Source organism: Rattus rattus, chromosome 2, assembly GCF_011064425.1.
Source record: "Rattus rattus isolate New Zealand chromosome 2, Rrattus_CSIRO_v1, whole genome shotgun sequence".
Lineage (NCBI taxonomy): Eukaryota > Metazoa > Chordata > Mammalia > Rodentia > Muridae > Rattus > Rattus rattus.
In genome coordinates, this window is record NC_046155.1 from 108,807,994 (window position 1) to 108,830,958 (window position 22,965).

General features: G+C 40.8%; 1 protein-coding gene across 1 annotated transcript in view; it reads right to left on the reverse strand.

Annotated features, from left to right (window-relative positions):
• Positions 1 to 22,965, reverse strand: part of Dlg2 (discs large MAGUK scaffold protein 2) — a 1,821,467-nt gene that overhangs the window by 64,186 nt on the left and 1,734,316 nt on the right. Inside the window, 1 exon segment of the mRNA XM_032895287.1 lies at positions 2,883 to 3,059. Within this exon segment, the coding sequence (XP_032751178.1) occupies positions 2,883 to 3,059 (177 nt within the window).

Below are 22,965 nucleotides of genomic sequence, written 5' to 3' on the forward strand. Positions count from 1 at the left end.
ATTCTGCTTTCACAAATGTATTAATCCACTTAAGAATGAAAACTAATAGACTAATAGGTTTCTTAGAGAATGGGCTTGTTGTAAGAGACAATGGGGGTGGAATTTATGTGCTTTCCTTATCATAAGACACCCTATATTATCTTAGGATTTTTAGAGGCATCATAAGTAAAACCTTCAACATATGTGGCCACTTGACCTGTGCTGTCAGATTTCCAGAAACATGAGCTAAATAAATAAGTCTATATAATTTATAACTAAGATAATCAGCTGTACTGAATTATATCAACAACAAAGGTTACAACATATGGTCATAGCTATAATGAGAAAGAATCCATTCTTCAGTCTATTGCTTTTGTTCTTTGTTTGGTATCTATATAATGGAGGTCTTTTGAATGATGAGATCTTGGTAGTGTTCATATAATACTCATAATATGCCTGGCACATAGACATACTCTAAAGAATGCTAACTGAATTGAATTGTATCAACTTTTTATCACTGTACCTTTCTGAGGCAAAGCCATAGGAGTCAAGATGCCATGGGCTGCACTCAAATCTCAGCTCGGCCACTTACTAGACCAGCAGTCTCAGGCAGGCCAATGGCTTCTTTGGATTGTGGCTCTCACTAATATGAGGGGCATAAGAATGGTACCTTATCCACAGAGTTTAACGAGACTTGAACATTTCAAAAACTACAGAGGGCTTCAACCAGGTCTGACATGCCATAAGGGTATTTTATACATGTATTTATTCCTTTTCAAAAGGAAGACTCACAGCATTCATATTATTTGCCTTATAGTTGCACTGAATGATTAAGCAGAGCCATCAAAAGAGACATCTTTGTAAAGGGTAAAGTCATGCACTGTTGCTATCCACACCAACTCTCTCTACGCTCTACGTGAACTCTGGAAGCAGGTGAGAAAAGAGCTGATTATTTGAAACATCTGTTGGTTGAATATATTTATTTAGATTTTAGAAATTATTATATGCACATGAGTACAGGTTCTTGGGGAGAATAGAGACAGCAGATCCTACTGGAACTGGAGTAAATGGGGGATCGATCCCGGGCCACTGATTGTGGGTGCTGGGAACAGAAATATCAAACTTGGATCCTCTGCAAGAGCAGTGCATGTCCTCGACTGCTGAGTCATCTCATATTGATTTTAAATGGCATGAGAATTAACATATGAGGGCTCTTTAAGAGGTAAGAGTATTTGTGATTTTGACTTTCCTTCTTATATTTTTCTAAAGTTATTTTTATACAGTGAGAAAACACTAGTTTAATAATACATAAAATAAAACATTTTGACAAAATTAAAATCCTACGAAAATACTCAAATTTTATAATAAAATAAATACAAATTTTTTTACATTGTGCAACATATATCTTCAAGGTAGGAGATCTATATTTACTATGCAAAAACAATGCAAGTAAACATGAACCCAGGAGAATCTGAACAAACGTTTTCAGGCCAGCTCTTGTATGACTGTAAAGATGGCTTCTTTAAGAAAAAGGATGGCTTTTGCCAAAATGTGTAAAAGCTAATTCAAGGATGATCACAGTAAGCAGAAAATTGTTTCAGAGAGGGCTGTTCTTTGAAGTAAGTGATGAGCTCTTGAATGAACGAATCACTATTGACATGACGGCGAAAATTGCTGAAGCTGGGGTTGGAAAGCACTGGATTAGTACTTGCTTCAACCCTCCTGTCCAAAGCTTCAATCCCTTCTATGTCTTCCTGGGTAGACTAGAGCAATTTCCATGAGAAGAATCATTTTTTTAAAATAAGCTGAAGTCTATTTCTGACACAGATTTCACTCCTCCACTCTGCTTCTGTCCTTGGGGCCAACTGAACATGATGGCTTTTCCCAAGAACAGCTTTGTCGAACTGCATTTGAGCAACCCTGGACACATGTTGCCTTGACATGAAAATGCACAAACACCCAAACAAAGTAGTGTTCAGAATCGCTGTTTTAGTGCTACATGAACTCCGTGGATGAAAAGGATGAGGTGTGATGTTGCCCTTGATGAAAGCTAACTCTCCCTTCCCTAGCAGCCACCGCCTGTCAATACCTCCTCAGGTAGGGGTGGGAACTCATGGGTCCCTTCGCCACCTACGCTGGGATGCTGACCAACCTTTGATGTGCTATAGTCAGTTTTGTTTCTTAGACCATGTCTTGTGCCAGAAGGACACACAGGAGAAGGGAAGTTCTTGGTAGTAGTGGTTAGAAGTTGCTAGGAGATATGGAGGAATTAGCTTTTCTGAGGAACATTTCTGCCCTTCAAAAGCAGTTGAGGAAGCATTTCGAGGAGAAAGGCTTGATATGCTTAAGAAACACATAGATCTAAAATCTGAGCAACTAAAGGGAGTGCTGGTATGGGGAACAGGATTAACAACAGTAAAAGATGTCTGTCCACAAGGCTATAGAACAGCTCAGATCCCAAGCATCTGGGTAGAAAGTTGCCTTCTACATTTGACCTTCTGTAAGTATATGGGTGAATGCTGACCCAAGGGCATCAGTGTATTCAGTACTGTGAATGGGCCTGCGGGCACATAAGCACAGCCTTTTGCCTATAGCTGCTAGGAGCATCATCTAAGCAGTTCTTCCTTTCTCCCTCTATGCCTCATCACACTCACCAATTTTGGTAAAATCTTAAAACGTAGAGAATGACAATTTTTGTATTCTTGTCACCTGTCACCACTGACAATTTTCCTGTAGAATGCTTATTGCATTTAGACAGTTATTCTGTATGCAGTCTTCCCAGCCTCTCCTACCTGCATTTCCACTCCCTAGACAGCTAACACACACACTCTTTCCCCAACTCTCTTTTGCCCTCTTCCTCCCATGCACGCATACTTGCTCTGATACACAGAAGGGATCCTTACCTCCGTTTGCTGGGAATGACTCCCATCTCCTCGCTGTCCCCATCTAGTGTGACCCTTCTGGCTTGCCACCACTCATCATCAGAGGCATTGATGACATGAAGGATGTCTCCATATTTAAAACTAAGTCCTTGGCTAGGCAGTCCACTGTCCTTGCTCTTGTCATAGTCAAACATGGCTCTGAAAGAAAAGAAAAACGATAGTGTGGTTACAGCACTGATGACACCGATTTAAAGTACACACTTTTGAATTCCAACTCTTACCCCAAGACTCCATCATCTCCTACATGGTTTCCTGGATTGTGCTACACAATTTTCATTTTCAATTTTATTTTGTGGGGGGCCACATACTGAGGTTACTTCTTGCTTTTCCTTGCTAGTTGTAGGGACAGCCTATAGGTCCCTATTATTAGCATCAGCTTCCTTATTTTTTGGAGACCATCATGTGTAACAAGGTGATAATGAGAAATTAGACCTTCAATTTATTACTCAATTGAGATATTTTCCTTCCTATAAGAAGGAAATGGAAAATAAAGAAAATGAAGAAAAACGTGGCTATCTTTAAGACCTTTGTTGTATAAATAAAATCTCTTCAATGTAATAGCTTATAGATTTCTTCCTTTATACTAGAGAAAAGTGATAAGAATGTAAAACATCTATCTGGAGTGACTGACTTCCCCCAACAAATGGAATATTGAGTTATCTACCACTGATCCTGGGTGCTTTGAAGGGGTCACTGTAATGACCTAAATAAGTGTTTAAAATGTAAAAGTGAAAAATGTATATACAGAAGAAAATCCTTTGAACAACACAACAGCTCTTCTTACTTCCATAAACCCCAGGCCCGCCTCATCATCACAAGTACTGCTCTGAGTTGTAATCCTTTGTTGTCATGGAAGAGGTTTGGTGGAACCATTGCTAGGGCCAATGTACTGCAATTCCTAAGCCTGGTTCAGTATCAGAATGGGAAGCAGGCTCAAACCCGTGAATGGAGTAGCTGAAGTCATGAGGATGTGACAGTTTATTTCAAGTATTATCCTGTCAAGTTGTTGATATATGCCCCCACATCTCAAAGCCATCACCACACACAGTAAGTTTGCCCAGAAGAAGCAGGTGCTTTCTACCACTCCCCTGTGAATTCCTTTCACTCTGCTCTGAGACTCTTTATATCATAACCACCGTGCATGTAAATCGAACCAGATTTGGGGAGTGGAATTTTCTAAAGTCATTAGGCCAACCCTGGCTCTTTTCCTTTCTTTTCCCCCCTCTTCTCTGTCAGAGAAATGTCACATCTGCTGCCATGGTAACCAAAAAGGGCTGAAGACAGCATTTAACTCTCAAATATCATAGAAGTCAAATTACTTACAATACAGCCATTTCCAGTATCCCTAAGTGATGTAATTTGGAGAGAGTTTTCTGGTCTGAGTGCCCAGAATAAATTGTTTCTTCCTTGACCATCTGCATCTTTCCTATCAACGACTCACACTAAGCCCCAGCCCAGAAAAGTAGGGGTGGGTAAGGACAGACAGCACTCCTGCTGATGGCAATTCATTATGTGATGAGACAGAAATCAATTAACATTCCAGAGCCAAATGTGTTCAATGCACAATTACCGTCCCACAATAGAAACACAGGCAGCATCCCGCAGTGGTAGGTGCTGTGCGGCAGAACAAAGTGTAATGGTGAAGAACTACTACCAAAGCCATGCCCTGTTTTCACTGTGCCTTAGAAGTTCTACAGCTGGTTGTTGAGGCAAGTTACTTAATCTCTCAGAGGCTGCATTTGCTCATAATATGATATACGATGATGGATGTGGCCTCCATTACTGGTCTGTGTGGGTAAAGCATGCACAACAGAGCCTGGCTTGCCGTGGCTAACTGGAAGCATGAGCTACTTTCCACTTTAGAGTGGATTCTAACAACATTCCAGTCTACAGACTGCACTTCGAGGACAAAAGGAAAAGAAGGTTAACATACTTGTCTCGAGACAATTGTCATTAAAAGACCCTTGGCAAGGGTGTCCTTCAGCTGATATTTAGGAATTTGGATTCTGTAATGATTCCCACTAGTTTTGGACTAGTATATCATGTATGTACTCTGTACCAACATTATCACTTAGGCTGAAAATCGCTGTGCTCTGCTCCAGGCAGCACAAATCATCCATTCTGGATCTCCAACCATCTACCCAGAAGACAACACCTAAGTCCCGTTGTCACAAGTGGATACCAGATGAAATAGGCATGGCCATGTGCTTCTGAAGAGAAAGGCTCTTGTACTCCATTTGCTGCAGAACTGCTCTTACTGATTTTATTTTGTAATTTTTTTCTATTAAAAAAAATGAATCAAACTTACAAGTGTCTTGGGAAATTCCAACATACATGCTATAGATAACACACATTTTCACACAGACTATCATGTCCATGACTCCATTCATCCTTGTAAACTTTTTTTCAGAGGAGGGAAGCCTAAGGACTGGCCTCGGCATAAATAGCTCAGTGGCAGCCATGCAGGGCAGTTTGGGATCCAGACCCAATGTCTAGCTTGGTGCCTCTACCCTGTCACTTACTCAGCCTAGGAGGAGGTCGAGGTGGTGGTGGTGACTATGTAAGGACAACAATAGAAGCAACAGCAACCACCCCAACTTAGCCTGGAGGTTTGTAATAAACATAAAAGTAAAAATTAGTGATCTCACCTTATATACACAGAAAGGAAAGGAAAGTGAACTTGTCCCAGATCACTTGTGTACCCATGTTGTAGTACAACCTGACTGACTCCAAACCCGACTTTTGTGGCCCTTTCATTTTAAAGCTCACTTTCTCAGCCTGCTGCCCGTGACCATGACCTAACAGAGCCAATGACTTCAGATTTCTCCTTCAAGTGAGACTTCCTCATTGTCTATAGATTTCTGAAGCTCCCCCATTTGTTAATGCTTATCGCAGGATTTCTCTTTCTGAAAGTACTGCTTGCTGGCTTAGCAACAGGTCTCAAGCTTGGGGGACAGAGATAAAAAAGGGAAGCCCTCATCGGGTAGTCAAGAAGACAGGGCTAGACTGTCTGAACTTGGTGGTCCTCAAGCTTATTGAAACCGTAAAGTAACATCAACTACCTGTAAGAAGTGAGGTGAGGATTAACAAACACACAAAGTAACACAGTATCTTGATACCAGAGAGTGCCCAACAATGTAATTCAGAGCCCTATGTCTTCTAGAATATGCTTGGGTCACACCCATGCCAGCATTTATCTTCTTTACTGTGTGCAAAGACATCTTTTTTTTTTTTTATTAACTTGAGTATTTCTTATTTACATTTCGAATGTTATTCCCTTTCCCGGTTTCCGGGCAAACGACCCCCTAACCCCTCCCCCTCCCCCTCTAGATGGGTGTTCCCCTCCCCATCCTCCTCCCATTACCGCCCTCCCCCCAACAATTACATTCACTTGGGGTTCAGTCTTGGCAGGACCAAGGGCTTCCCCTTCCACTGGTGCTCTTACTAGGCTATTCATTGCTACCTATGAGGTTGGAGGTCAGGGTCAGTCCATGTATAGTCTTTGGGTAGTGGCTTAGTCCCTGGAAGCTCTGGTTGGTTGGCATTGTTGTTCATATGGGGTCTCGAACCCCTTCAAGCTCTTTCAGTCCTTTCTCTGATTCCTTCAACGGGGGTCCTGTTCTCAGTTCAGTGGTTTGCTGCTGGCATTCGCCTCTGTATTTGCTGTATTCTTGCTATGTCTCTCAGGAGAGATCTACATCCGGTTCCTGTTGGCCTGCACTTCTTTGCTTCATCCGTCTTGTCTAATTGGGTGGCTGTATATGTATGGGCCACATGTAGGACAGGTCCTGAATGGTTGTTCCTTCTGCCTCTGTTTTAATCTGTGCAAAGACATCTTAAGTTCCCCTCTCTGGCCTCTGGACCCAACTTAACATAAGGGCAAAGCAGAGCCTCAACACATGTCTCTGGAAGTGCTCTAGGCCACCACAGAAAGCCCCTTTCCTCACACATCAGTATTGCCGTACGTGATGAGTAAGGATGTGGAGATTATTCCCAGCAGTCCTCACCAGGTGAAATACTGGCTCTACAGTGTGCCATCCATTCCTGAGAGTATCCAAGAGGGAGTGTCCTCCCTCTGCCTGAGGCAGTAGCTGCCCTGGCTGAGGAACCCAGCTTGGTGCTATTTCCATGTGCTCTGTTTATCTTGGCCAATCTGCCCCGCTAGGATTATAATGAATCTGGCTTTTCTGGTTCCTAAAACCCAGCAGCTGACACATTTCAGCTTATGTCTCCTTGGATATTATGGATCCCCACTTCTGGGAAAAATGCTACAACGCCCTGTCACCTAATTTAAGAAGCGATAAGCTGTTTTTAATTTGCTTTATGTGCTAATTCATCACAACAGCCTTTATAAAATGCCATTAAGACTCACACTTGCACCCAGGGAGCTTTTTAACAAGTCCATTAAGACAAGTGGAATTTTACACAAATAACGCAATGGCTTTCTCATCCCCACTGCCTTTCCTGAACTGCAATGTGAGGTGCCTCTTTGCCAACTGGGAAAGCCTAGTAAAGAAAGAGGGAAGCTGCTGCTTGCTCATGCCTGTGGCTGCACATGGTAGCTGCAAAATATAAGGCCACCCAACTGCACAGGGCCTATGAAGTGTCCAACTACATTCTAGGACATTTTCTCTTCCCTGTCTTGCTTAAGTTACTAGGTAGACAAGACTGCACATGTGCAGCCTTAGAGTTTTAGGAGTACATGATAAGATTGGTGTTCAGAGCTCGTTATCCCTAAGGAACCTGTGATTTGGTGACAATGTTTATATTGGCACCATGGATTAGGTTTGAGAGTTATCAGCAATCCAATGGGTGCACATTCAGTTCTTGCCGCTGCTTTGGAGCATACATGTTAGCCTCTGATTATTGATGAGGATACAAAGTCATAAAATATAAGTAATATATCTAGTGTCAGAAGATATACCAGGGATATATAGAGGGAAGATGAGGACTTTAAATCTAACTCTAAGACACAATGTGAATGTCCCACTATACCAACCCATGAGCTCTTTCTTCTACAACCAACCCCCATCCAAACACAAACACTCTTTCTCTTAGAGCTTAGATCTTGATAATATTTAACAATCATGGGCCTTATCAATACTGATGTGTTCTATGCTGGTGAGAATTCTGACCCATCTCTTTCGAGGTAGGATAGCAGAGAATGGTGAAGACTGTTAGAAGCAGTGCCCGAAATGTGAAGAAAAAAATTATTTGCTGTGACTTTTGATTGTAAAGGATGTGGCAGAAAGAATAATGTCCCTAACCTAATGTACAAAATGACTATAACTTAATCTCCCCATCTCTGTGAATATGATACACTAAATGGCAAAGATACTTGTAGATATGGTTAAGTTGAAGGTCTTAACTTGGGGAGATTTCTCTAGATAACCCGAGCATTCGCAATTTAACTGCATGAGCCTTTACTGGTGGGAGAGGAAAGTATAGGAGTAGACCATAAAGATATAATTTAAATAGGTGACTCTGTTAAGGAATTGGATTCTGTCAACAAACAAGACAAGTGGAAAGCAGATACTCTCCAACAACCTCCATAGTGGGTACAATCCACTGACAGCTTTCTTTGATTCTCTGTGACCTATGGAACTATAAGACATTTCTGTTGTTTAAAATTATTAGATGTAGAATAAATTGTCGTGGTGATGACACAAAACTAGTATCTATTTTGGTGCCAGATGCAGTGTATTCTATAACAAATACCTAGGAACAGCTTTGAAATTGGACCCTGGGAAGAGGCTATAAGAATGCTGTGATACATGGTGAAAAATAAAAGGCTACGTCACCTTAGCAAATACCAGAAAAAATGAAGATAGTAAGATGAGCCGTGAAACTTCACAGTCTTCCCTGTCTGTAGGTTTGGGGCATGTGGGGTATGAGCCCATGTTACTGCCAACTAGGAAATGGAAAAATGTGTTAGTGGGATAGGATCATACAGTTATGGAAAGTGAATTAATGCAAAGCAGAAGGTAGATTATGGGAGGGAGAAAAATGGTTCCCTCTCCTCAAAATGTCCATGTATTCGTCTCTAGAACAGTGGTTCTCAACCTGTGGATCATGACCCCTTCACAGGGATCATAGATCAGATACCGTGTATGTCTGATGTTTTCAATGTACGACAAAATTTCAGTTATGAAGTAGCAGCAAAAATAATTTTATGGTCGGGGGGGTCACTATAACATGAGGAGCTGTATTTAAGGGTGGCAGCATTAAGAAGGTTGAGAACTACCGCTCTGGAGCCTTCTGTGACATAAAGGACATACAGATGTGCCTACAATCCAGAAAGGTACACTCAGGGCACTTGAGCTACCTGGGTGCTATCAGTCTGAACACCTGAGTCTTTAAAAGTGAAAGAGGCAGCAACTTGGCGCTGATAGAGATTGATATGAGGACCGAAGTAAGGGCATGGACTTGGAAGAAGAGAATTTGTTACAGTAGCTATGTAGAAATAATACAGGAGATTAAAAGCAGCATCATTTGTAGATGAAGACTGAAGGGCAGGGAGTAAGGATAGTTTACCTGTCTGATGGTCCTATCGCCCATTACTGATTACTTGGAAATAAAAGCAATTATTAAGCAATGCCAATAACCTTCTGAATACCTAGTATGGCTTCATTATAGGCAGAGTAGTTTTGCTTTATGTAATTTCATTAACACAAACTTACAGATGATTATTTTTATAGTTTAATTCTTAGGAAACCTTATGAAATCAACATCTGTTTTGCTTAATTAGGAAGCCAAGGCATAAAGGCAACAGACCTTTTTGTCCTCTAAAGCTGCAAAGCATTCTGCCCTTGACTGCTTTGGGGCAGCTTACATTAAAAGCCTACACTGGGAGTGACTTCAAGTCAGTCGCTCCAGCCTGAGCAGAGACCCAGGGAAAGCATTTATAAATGAAGGAGTGAGTCAGTACTGCCTTCTGTGCTGTGAACTTGTTTGGGCTGGAGAAGCATTTGTTTCCATGACAACTTTAAGGCTCAAAAAAACAGGGTGCTGCAACTCAATTTCCTCAGTCCTGTGAAATTCAGGCCTCTGCTTGATTAGGGGTCTGTCTCTCTCTCACCTTTCTGTGCAACAAGAGAAAGAACTAAACCAACAATTATATAAAGGCTGCCTACTCTGCTCATCTCCCATGGATGTGTTCCATTTTAAACATTAAGGTAAGTCGCTGTGGAGAGTGCCAACACCTTATAAATAAAGAGACACATTCAGGCCAGTCCACCTTTTTTTTCTGAAGGCTGACATGAGGAAATTATTGGGGGTAATTTGAGTTTCAAATTATTTACATAATGGAGTCAATCACAACTGCATATCATGTATTTGCAGAAATTCAGTGAGAATCTTTAGGAATACCTTAGGACAACAGTTCCTTTACTTCACCTCTACCCTGTTAAGAGGAGTGAATGGCTATTTCTAAATTACATAAAGGATGATTTGAGATGGCATCTTTATAATGTGGTATAAAAAAACATACATAGTAAATTTTCTCAAAATGTGTGTGGGGAAGAAAGCTAGACTGAAGCAGAAAGACATGACCTTTAGTTGCTCTCATTTTAAAAATCAGAAACTGCCATCTGTTTTGTTTCCATCTTAAACACTCATTTTCTTACTCATGCACATAACGAAGAATGTTTAAAACATATAGGGCATCCTGGAAGTGGAATTGAGGGCAGGGGGACAGGATTTAACACAGTCCCACTTTGAAACCTTTCTAACTTAACTACTTCGTGTTATAGCTTACATATCATCAAGAAGATGGGGAAGAAGGAGATGAAGAAAAGGAAGAAGAGGAGGAGGAGGAGAAAGAGAAGGAAGAGATAGAAAAGGAAGAAGAGGAGAGGGAGAAAAGAAGAGGAGGAGGAGGAAAAGGAGGAGGAAGAGGAGGAGGAAATGACTCAATAACTCAATGTATTTGTCCTGTTTTAATCTTTTGTTCCACGAGACAATTTGAAGAAACAAGGTAGTTTTCCATGCAATTAATGTTAATGCTCAACTCCTAGGGCTGTGCTTGTGTTGCAGGGATCAATTAGCCTCATGCCACTTCCTCTTTTGAGTTAGCCAGCTTTCCATCATCAAAAAACATACTCAAGAAAAACAACCTAAAGGGGAAGGTTACTTTTCACTAAGAGTTTCTAAGATTTTAGTCTATAGTAATTTGGCTCCATCACTGTGGGATTGTATTAAGACAGAACATCAACACTAAGATCACATAGTGGAGAAAAGTTGCCATTTCATGGTGTCCAGGAACACCACAGAGACCATCGAAAGAAATGCTCTGAGACAATTTTCGGGCATAACTCTAGTGACTGCCAGCCCCTGAAATGCCCAGCTTTTTACTAGAAATGCATTTCCGTTATTATTCCATTGATGAATTTATCCATCTCATGATCCAAAAGTCATACCTCCAAGCACTCCTATATAGAGAATCAGGCCCTTTTTGAAAGATCCCTTTGGGATCTTTGAGATCAAAATGATAATATTCTTAAACCTCAGATTTTTTTCTTCTGCCCTCTCATTGCAATTTTTAGCCTTTGCATATTCTTGATTATATAAACTCAGGGTCAGGAGGTTTCACATTCATCCAGTTTCAAAGGTTCATGACAGAGCAGTTGATCAGTAGAAACAGTGTTTTAAACATCAATTTTCATAGGGAAGTTCCAAGAATTCCTTAGCTTTCTCTAAAACAACATTGTTCTCTAAGCAGCTAGAAACAACAGGCAAGGGGGGGTCAGAATGGTAACCAGCATGGACTGGCCTGTCTTTCTGTAGAAGTCATGAGGAATTATGCACCATTACTGCCTTTCAAGTAGAAACACATTGTCTCATGGTAAAGGGAGATATATGGTCCTTATATTACTTCAAATATGTTGAGGTTCATGATGTATAGTCTTGTGGGTAAGTTTTCCTGTCCAGGAGATTTATCCTAGGTAGCCATTTATTTCCTCATCTACTTTAATATGTACATGCATTTAGTGAAGAGGAGGTGGTACCTACAAGCAAACCAGTCTTCATGCTTGGAAACAAATTCATCCCTATCAATCCTTACAAAGAGTTGGTTGCCTAAGATGACAGTGCTTATTAAGTTATGACCAAGTACTGTACTGTAGTGAGCTTTACACATGACAGGCCTAGGTGTTTAATTGTCTGTGACTCAAAAATGAAGGCATTATTCCATTGTTATAGAAGGGAAATTTTATGACAAGTCAGCCTAGGCCATTAAATCATTCGAACCTCACAAGGCATGTACGAGCTCATATACAAGGTTCTGAGCAGATTGGGAAAACACCAATTTCTGCTGTAGCCAGGAATCAGGCAGCTATTGTCAGGACTGAAGATAGAACTAATTGGGCCCTGAAGTCCTTACAGGCTAAGCCTCCCTGTAGTTGTCACATTTTGATTATAATTTAGACACCATCATTGTTTTCAGGAGTGACAACCATCTATTTTTCTCTCCCCTCTTAGGGTCTCCAGTGCTACTGATTTCCTTAGGGATACAGTGTGAACATATTTCTCATGCATGGGGTCCTGCTCGTCGATCATTTCAGACACCTTATTATCAACATCTTCAGGAATTGGGCCCTCTCCCGCCTGCCTTCTCTCTCAAGGTGTCCTGGAACCTGTCAGATTAATTTTCACTACAGGCCTGAATGACAAGTCTCCCAACTCCATCACAGGGAGGCATAAACAGACTTGAACCTACCCAAGGGTAGAGTTCGTTGGACCACGGTGGATGGTATTTCAGTTTTCAGGGTTGGGAGCGGCTATAGAGCACAGTCATTCTAAAATTTCTATTGTTTAACTCTTAAATACCATCAGCTGGAGCTTCATAAACTAAAGTGTGGGGAAGGGGAACATGGATAGTGTGAAGTGTTCTTATATTCTGGTCTCATGTATTAGACCGAGGTTCTTTCACTCATGGAGAGACTTCAAGGGGCTGACACAGCCCCAGATGTAGCCCTTTCTTTCTGGTCTGCACTAAAAAGGGAGGCCAAGTTTTCAAATTCCCTGTCAGAGTACCACTCTCACCAATTTAAAAGTTTGGAATGGAGAAATAGAAGAAATATTCCTATAACATGCATCACCAGAACTGATTGAGCAATTAACATTTAAGCATTTAAGTCAATATCTGGGCAATTTATAAGGAAACAGAGACATCAGAGCCTTGGATTCAAATATTACCTTTCTTATTTTAAGCAGTTGTGTAATGTTTAGCAAATCACTGAACCATATATACTCAAGCTTATGGAAATACACAGCAAAGGACAAACACCTATGCTCAAAGGGCCCTATAAAATTACGTAAAAGCTTTCAGTTGTGAGTCTGTGCTCAATATTTAATAATCGATTTAGACTATTCCTTGCTAACTGGAGTATCAACAAGGCATTTGATTATGTTATTGATGGCTGTTTACTGACTAGTAAGATGATGTGGTGTATAAAGTTCATTTTCCCCAAGAATTCATGAAATATGGAAGAAAGAAATCCAAGAACATTTGATATGAATGTTCTGAATCCTTAGTTCCAAATTGTAGTGGTTTTTGGAATACGTAACAGAATGTTTATACTTCACAGTGTTAGGTTGCTGGCCAACCTTTCAACCTTCCCTGGTATTGGGCTTGTTATTCTGTTTGTCATTTTTTTCCCCTCCAGAAAACCAGATGGGAGACACAGGCTTCATTTTGACAGAAGAAGCCCTCGAGTTAGGCAACCTTTCCCTCCACACCTCCCATGTGATTTTCAGGCTTCCTTTGTCATGTAATGAACAGGGCAGACCGAGAGGACACACTGCTCCCATCCTCACTCAGGCGAGCACCCTGAGTTCAGAACATAAGCAAGGTTCCATGTATGAAAACAAGATTTGAAGTTGAATATTAAGTGTAACATTATTTGGGATGTATCTCCCAAGTACCTCGGGCATGGCTGCCTTTTCTGAGAATTCAGAAATGAAGAATCAGCTTGATTCCAGCCCTTGGAAACTTATGTAAGGCAGGGAGGGTAGGTAATGAGGTGCATTCATTTGGCTACTTGGTCACTCAGCAAATGTTGGGCACTTATGAAACAATGACGGCCTGGGTGCCTGAGATACATAAGGAAAAAAAAACCATTAAAAATCATGGCCTAACAAATTTACATTTTAATGATTGGGGAGATAGGCAAAACAGTACACACACACACACACACACACACACACACACACACACACCACAAAAGTAGGCAAAAGGTGAGAAAATTATAAGTTTGCAATTGCTGTGAAAAGGATGAAAATAGAACAGAAAGCTTGTGTCAGCACTATGGGGTGGATGACGGCATGGTGGCAGTGACACTTCCATTTTAGATTAAGGTCAAGCTGTGACTTCCTTGATGTCAAAGTCAAGGCTTGAAAGAGGCGCAGGAATGGGTCATGTGGGCGTCTGAGGAGACAGTGCTCTAATGAAGCAGAGCAGTCAGGACCTGGATACAGTTCCAACTGAACCCAGCAGACTATGTCAGAAGAGCATAAGTGAAAAGCAGGAACTCCTCTTGGATGCTCACTAAGAAGCTTTGAGGGAAGGGACTACTATCCTTTCTCGGCAGAAAAGTGATCCCACATCTTCTAGTCCTACTGTACAAGGTGGCCAGCCTCAGGCATGGAACTCCATCAGGAGAGTCTGCAGTGAGAGTGACCTTGGCCCTTTTCTCTTGGACACTTGCAGTCTTCCCCACTCATATGGGCTTGGCCATCAAACACCTCCTTTCGTTTACTCAGATACCTTGCCACAACGTGAACAGCTATTGTAGACTTCTTTTTTCTATTAGTCAATATTTTTTAACATTGTGAAGAAGTAGAAGCACTGATGCTTTATAAATAGGCTTTATATATATATATATATTATATGTGTGTTTAAATTGTTCAGCAATTTTCAGTCAATTCAGACACTCATAACTTTCTGTAGAAACCTTCCTGCGTCTGGCTGTCCAGGGAACACAGTTTCTTCCCCACTCTTGGTGAAAGTGCCATTCTGCACGTTACTTTACTATTGCTGTTCTGGGCTCCCCTTCAGTTCCCCTGCCTGCTGCTGTTTTTTCCTTTCCGAATCTTCTCTTAGGGGTTTGAGGAGCAGTTCCACTCATCCTGTAGTCTTCCGCAAAAGGAAGGGGTGAATTTAATTGAAGTCAGAGCCCAACCAGTATGACCTTGGGAAAATTACTTCATTTCCTTGGTCTCCTGTGGTTCCCTTCTCTTTAAGTGGGAGTAAAAGATGCCAGTATTTTTACATTCATTTTCCTACTCTCTTATGCTTTAACACCTGAAGTGAGGTCGTTTAACCATCAAAATCATCTTAGAATTTAACTGAGAGAATTTTGCTGTTTTTGGTAACACATAAGATGAATACAACTATCGAGGATAACCTCCATTCAGTGATCATGGGAGAGATCCTCTCTTAGGTTATAATGCTTAATGCGCGCTTGTGTGTGTGCGCGCGCGCGCACACACACACACACACACACACACACACACACACACACACACACACGCATGCTGCCCTTGTGCTGTAGGTGGCTTGTAACTTAGTCACTTCATTATATCTTCTTCATGTACTTATATTTCTTATACTTAATTTTTGGAAGCTGCTACACTCTAGACTCTTTTCCCAGTGACTTCAAAAGTGCTGAAGAGTTGAGAGGCCCAAACAGGTGGTCTGAGTTTTACTCAGTAAGAGCTTTATGTACCTACTCTAGTCAACTGGATGCAATTTTTATAAGAAATGTCTCCAGCTTTCCAAATAACTCAGAAATTTAAAGAGAAACAAAGACTAATAAAATTCAGAAAATTAGTGTCTATACATTTATAATTTATGTAAATATCATTAGTATGTTCCCAATAGCAGAGTATTTTAACTTGAGTACTGATAGGGTGAAATCATGTCCCCAGAGTCAGTCATCCACCCAGTAATACATTGACCACTATGCATTCTGGAACAGAGTAATGGAAAATGTCAGTAGAGACTGGAAGTTCTTCCCAGTTCTGCTGCTCACCTGCTCTGGAGCTGTGGCAAAGGCCTTTAAAATTGTTTCCTGTTCTCTCAATTACAAGTTAATTCTTTGTACTAGACAATGCTGGTGCTGAGGAACTTGGGTAGTACTCACACCAGGGACTTGGTGTACAGACACATGGTACAGCTGCAAGAATAGTATGGACAGGTCCATGCAACTGTGCTAAAACTCAGCTGTTGGAGAACAGAACAATGATTCGTTCCTAGTTTTTATTGTTTAAATATTGATTCATGTAACAGCCCTCTGGTTCCTATGAAATGCCAGATCTGGGGCTCATGGTTCTAGTAGCAGTAAAAGCCAGGGGAACTCAGGGCAGAACGAAGGATGATGTTTTCTTTCCATGGGAGAAAGGAATCAGACCACCCAGTGTTGTGGCTGTGAAGGCAGCTAGTGTAATTTTTAGATGCTGGAAGCCACATGATCATGCTTTCAAAGTTATCCAGCTAACACCCACGAAGTGTCGAGTATAATGCCAGGTGTTGGAGGGCAATATGGAGGTGAATAAAAAACCACAAAAACCAATGCCATTATGAATTTTACGGGGTTGGCAGTTGCAGAAAAATAATTATCAGTATGACGCTTCATAAAAATCAGATGGATAAAGATTGTATGAGTATATATATATATATATATATATATATATATATATATATATATGCCAGAGAGAAATGAACCCCACTCTAGGTGAGGCAATGTGGGTTGGTGTGACTCAAGTTCACATGGCCAGGACTAGTGGAGGTTCAGATACTTGCTTTGGCACTCTCTACATAATTTATGTGCAAGTCTCAAAGTTTTAGTGCCAGAATAAATCACTGCCTTTTCTTCAAAAAACATTTCTAGAAACAACATCTGAAATGCTGACTGAACAGAGGGAAAGATAACTTCTGGCCTGTTTTCACTTCTAGTGCTCAGAAACCATAAGGCCCCCTACAATTAATTCTGGCTGTTATTAAATCAAAGCTAAAAACTTTCATGCCAGAGACTCCGCTTCCAGATACTTAAAGTGATGAACCTTTCTCTTATTGATGCCATTCCATCTTCAAGCCCATTTGAAATCCCAAAAGATGTCTATTGGTTTTTAAAATAAAACCCAAGAGAAATCTACTTGAAATAGTTTTGAAGAATTCAACAAAGGGCTTCATGAGGCAGCTAGAGAAATGCTGGGTGTGTCGAGTTCGAATTACAGGAATCCGAAGGATGGAAGTGTGTAGTCCTCTCAGTAGGAGAGTGCACAGCCACTCAACAGAAATCAATTCAGTAAGTGTGTTGTGCGCTCTGAGAAGGGTCCTTTCTGTTGAGAGGCTATTGTGCTGAGGAAAAGGAGGTAGTTTCTTGGAAGAAGAGACGTCTTATTAGAAATCTGTCACATTCTTAGGGACTAAGAGATAGGTTTGGGGAGGAAGCCACAGCACATCATCTTGTGTGCATGTACAAGGACTGACAGAAACTTGACAGATGAATAGTTCTACTGAAGAGGTGAATGAATGAGAGAATTCTACTTAGAGTTTTCCCATGTTAGTCACGACTCAGATTGATTAAGTCTCAAGTGGAAAACTACCATGAAGTTGGGCCATCAGCTCTGACAGAAGTGAGAAAATTGGACAGGAAAACATAAGAGGAACTGGACTCTGCTAACTGTTCCTAGCAAAGTCTATATCCAGTGGCACACAAGCTGGAGTAGTGCTAGAGATGTCTAGATGAATAGGCAGAGGTTAGAAGCATTCAGACTGCCAGACTGACCCCTGACTGGGGGCCTTTGGACTAGAAAGGTTCACAACTGTAATCATCAGTTCCCAAAGTGAAGCTAGGATTTCTATTCTCTGCTTTGCAGTCTGCTATCACACAGTGATCAGAACAACTGTCTGCAAACAGCCACGGAACTGGCCTCTGTCCATTACACATTCTCCATGTACTTTGTATTCTGACCCGGGCCCCAGAAGTTAGTAAAGACTGTGGCCTTATCTTAAATAGTGTGCTGAAGTTAAAGGCAGAAGGTAGCAGTTCACTTACACTCATTTTATAAACCTAGTTGGTGAGACACTACTGCAAGCAGATCAAGTATATTTAGAGTTTGTTAGATATCACGGTAGGAGCTTTTAGGATCTGTAGAGAAAACTAAGTCTTGTCCTTAGACATTCCAAATTACTTTTAATTTTGTTCAAAGATTATTTTGTAAATGTTGCAAAGAAATATTCAGTGTCTCCAGTCTGCATTCTCAGATCCACGTAGCCACATGCTTCCTGTCTTGAAGCAAAGATTAAAAACATGGAGAAATGCAGGTGTCTAGCCATTGAGTTTTACATATACCAATAATAAGCTATAGAATTAATAGGTATGGTAAAGTCCAGATTTTCACTAAATTTTCCAAAAAGGAAGCTGCATTTTGAAGAACGGCCATTTATAGGGCTGGGTATGGTGGTACATGTCTTTAATAGCAGCATTTGGGAGGCAGAAGCAAGTGGATCTCAACTTCTAGCCTAGTGTCCATAAATGAGTTTCAGGTCAGCCAAGGCTACACACTGAGAATCCGTCTGAAAAATAAATAAGTAAAATTTTTAAACATGCACTTACTGACTGGTAATTTGAGGGCAGGGAGAATTTTCTTTTGCAGACTTGTGAACATCTGAAGGGGAAAACCCTGTTGTTAAGTTAATCAAGATGGCCAGTTCAGCAAGGAGGAGTTCTTGCCTACAGGCTGAGATCAATTCCGGCAAGCAGGGATATTCACAAGGGGCCCTTTTCAATTTCATTTAATCAGTTAGAGAAGATGGAGTTACCAACTCTGAGTGGGTAAGGATATCTACAAGATCGCCAGACAAATATGTATCTGAGAAGTAATTTACTTAATAATCCACAGAGATACACAGTATGACCACTTTAAATCATGTCTCACTGTGGTCTTTTGCTTGGACAAAATCTCCCACCGGGAGCGATTACATGCATCTTTGAGTCTATCTTTCAATACTTGATACACTTAATAAGTCTGGTGGGTTTAAATGGTTTCAATCATGTTTTTCTTCCTTTTAATATTTTTTATAAGTGAAAATATGTTAAGGCTTTTTTTTCCCCCTTTTTCGGGTAGCTGTGTCCTGTTGTATTCACTGTTAGTATGGGATCAGGAAGTAGAGCAACTGAGGAAGGAACGCAGCCTGAAACATAGCATTGGTTACCACTAGAGTAGGCATTTCACAGAGGTCAGCACTGAATAGTAAAAGCACTGTGGATTTGGTATTATTCTCTTCATTTTACAAAATGGGAAAAGATAGCCACATTATGTCATTTGAGCATAGGCACATACTAGGTAAGTTGCAGAACTGAACCCGAATCCTGGTTTGCTTTTCTCTTGTGCCTTTCTCAATGTAACTCCACCTCTGAGAAGTGTCTTCTCTCCAGAAGAGAACCATCACATCCTTAGCCTTATGCAGTGGTTGATTAATCCTAAGACTTCTATTTTTAAATCAATATTCCATTGTTCAGCATACACAAATTAACTACCTTCTATGTGCAAAAGACCAGTGCTGATGGGAGTGATACAACCTGGACAGCTGTGGCCATTAGTACAGGTTAGTCTAGTGTGGAGGATACCATACAACGCACAGGACAAGGACACACTGGGAAGTGTGTGTAAGACTGGAATGAGCCACAGGCTGGGGAATCAAGTGGCAGGGGAACACTAACTCCAACTCTGAAGGGGCAGAGAGGTGGCCTTCGGGGAAAGTCTTGAGGAATGCATCCAACTTGGTCAGAGAAATGAAGTAAACCAAGAGCAGCAGAGGCCAGGCACATAGAAGGCAAAGCTGTAGGAGAATGCTGTGGGATTAGGGATCGATGCATTGTCTGTGACCTCTAGGGCTTGGTGGATTTAGGCAAGATGAGTGTGACGGTCAAAGCCAATGGAGGCCGGCATATGCAGCAGCCAAAAACACTGTACGCTAAATGGGCATTACTTGCCCAACTTCACTGCTCCCGTGTGTGTCAGGGCAGAATTGATATTTCTTTACATATGGGGTTCGTTAAACACCCTCTGATTTGGCGTTACTAGAGAACTCAAAGAGGTGGCTAGAAATTAAAATCTGTCTGCATGTTGGGGATAGAGACAGACTTACATTATTAGTCCAGTGGTGAAGCCACGATTTGCCTTCTATCGTTCTATTTTAAAGGAACCTCAAGGGTTTAGCATTGCTATGGTTACCATCCCATGTGTCTTTTATAGATTTCTCTTCTCTATTTTTAAAAATCAAGGTATATTCTGAGGACTGAACTTTGACACCTAAAATGCAATTGGTTGTGGTAAATGGTAAAGGGAAGAGGCCCCATTCTACCTCCAGCGTCTTGGCTCTTAGTGAAACCCGGATGACTGACATTCCAGCATTGTTGTTCAATGCAGAGGACACAGAACCTGCCCTAGGAAAGGCAGATCAATGCGCTTAGGGAGGTCTAGAGCTTCCTGATGGATCTGTTGCACTGGCCCACTAGCTATGGGCAGCTCGCCACAACGTATGACAAGAGAAAGAAACTTCATGTTTAAGTCACTGCTACTTTAGCCTTTTCTTACATAATTTAACATACTCACTTTAGGAATAGGATAAGATCTGAAGAAATTGCCCAAAGTACAGTAAACAGAAAGCGGGAGACTGCACTTTATTAGAAGATTTAAGAGCTTAAACAAAAGTCTGATTATTAAAGAGAAAATTAAACTACAGTGGAATTACTTGCCATGATCACAGAGGAATAATGGTTTTGATAGCATCCCCATTTCGAGTCTGATCACAGACTCCTTCAGGGATCCAAAATGCAGGTCTTTCTGCCTTTGAATAATTGTGCTCTCCACAAGTCATTTACAAATTTGCTTTTCCTTAGATTTTAATAACAAGTTGTTATTGAAAGATTTCTGCTCTTTTTTGGTGTTGCTATCTTGCCCTAAATTTGATTTGTTAAAATGAAAAAAAATTGCAACAAGTTATCTCCCTTAAGGCTGTACTTGAAGGCCACTGTCAATCATAATGCAATGTCTTCTGACATCTTTAGCTCAGAAACTTCAGGACAGGTGGAATATGGCAAGAAGATGAGCCCACAAAGGTGGGCTGGGAATTAGAGTAATCATCCAAACAATAATGACCACCTCACTGGGTTCATGCTGTGTCAGGTCCACCACCCCATATCATTTCTATTCTTTTAGGAAACTAAGGCTTAGAATGGTGAAGTGATTTCCTCTATCCTGGTCATGTAACCTGAGGCTTTAGCTGATGGCCACATCTGAGATGTCAATCTGTGGCTCTTATGTAATAATTTCTCAGCATATGAAGCCAACAAAGAGAACAGAGAGGGTGAAACTCCAGAATTTTCTCTTCTTTTTCAGTCAGCAGGGACAGAGGGGACTGGGGTGGGAAGAGTAGGTGTGTCACACAAGCCAAGAGGAAGCACTGTCCACACTGGAGGTTGGCTTAACCAAATGCTGGGTTGAAAGGATCTCTGGTACCTTGGAATGCTGCGAAGGGAGTCAAACAAATTGAGTGAAAACTTCATGCTTCAGGGGAGCAGGGGCACCAGTTTAAACAGGCTGTCTTCCTAGGAACAGTCTTTCAAATCCCCCCACCTCACCCCCACTTTCTCTTGAGTGACCTGAATTAGTTAAGGTCACAGCTTTTGGTTAGGGCACTTTGGGACATGGTAGCTGCTTAATCCTTACTTGTTCCTACCTTTGCAATCACCCGTAATTGTTACGAATGTGGACCTGGATACCACTGACTAGCATTTTCATCTGCAGCCCCTATAAAACACACATCAATTTTCAAAGGTCTATTGGGAAATATGAGAAGCAAATCTGAGATCTGAAGTTTATGAACCCACGTGACAGGGATAAAAATTCACATTTCATTGAAACACATACGATAGATTGAACAAAATAACGCTAAGGCCACGTGAACTGCAAATGTGCTCCTCGTTGTGAAAGGGTCTCATTCCTGACACTGCCATCAAGGCCCTTTTATATTTTTAGAATTCTCCTAAAAAGATGCTTTCACAAAAAGAGAGTTTAAATCAATTTTCTTACCCATTTTCTTCTTAGAAGCTTCTAGAGGCAAGTAACAATCAGGAATGATGGAGAACCTTTGCTTAGGTCAAGTAACATGTCCTTACATAGTTATGTGTTGTCCATTCACACCACCCTCATGCTATTTATCAGATTATCTTGTTTAAATCAAATAATTTTGCCAGTAAGTATTTTTAAATCAAATTAACATGTAAGAGGCCCAACAATAATATATAAGATCATTAGAATTCTAAAACCAGAAATCCTTCTTCTCTACTTGCAATTGCCCAAATCTTTTCTCTATCCCAGTGGCTTTCAACCTTCTTAATGCTGTGACCCTTTGATACAGTTTCTCGTGTTGTGGTGACCCCCCCCCCCAAAAAAAAACCATAGAATTATTTTGTTGCTACTTCATAACTGTAGTTTTGCTACTATTATAAATTGTAAAATAAATATCTGATATACTGCATATGCTAATATGGTTGACCCCAAAATGAGTCATGACCAACAGGTTGAGAACTGTTGTTCTAGAACATTCTTTCTTACTCTGAACCAATGCCTTAATTTTAGATATAGACTGTAAACTCACTTGCCTCCTGCATGTTAACTATCCAAATACTTACGTAACACCAAGGACTAATAATTGATGCTTTCAATATCAAAAGATTCCCACTCTCTCCATGGTATTCCATGGCATCACAAAGGTTTGCCAGTTCTTCAAAACTCTCTTTCTGATTAAAGGTTTTGTGGGTCATATATTTCTTAAACAGATGCCTAGGATTTGAATGCTCCTTTACTCCTATTTTCCAATTGAAGAACATGCTAGTTTATTCTAATCAATAAGTCATTTTCACCTCTGCTTTTAAGGGAAAAAAGGTACAATATTAGAATCAATTCATAATTATAAGTAATTGTTGTTTTTCTTATATCAGTGATTGCAAAAGGTAATTCCAAAGTAATGACT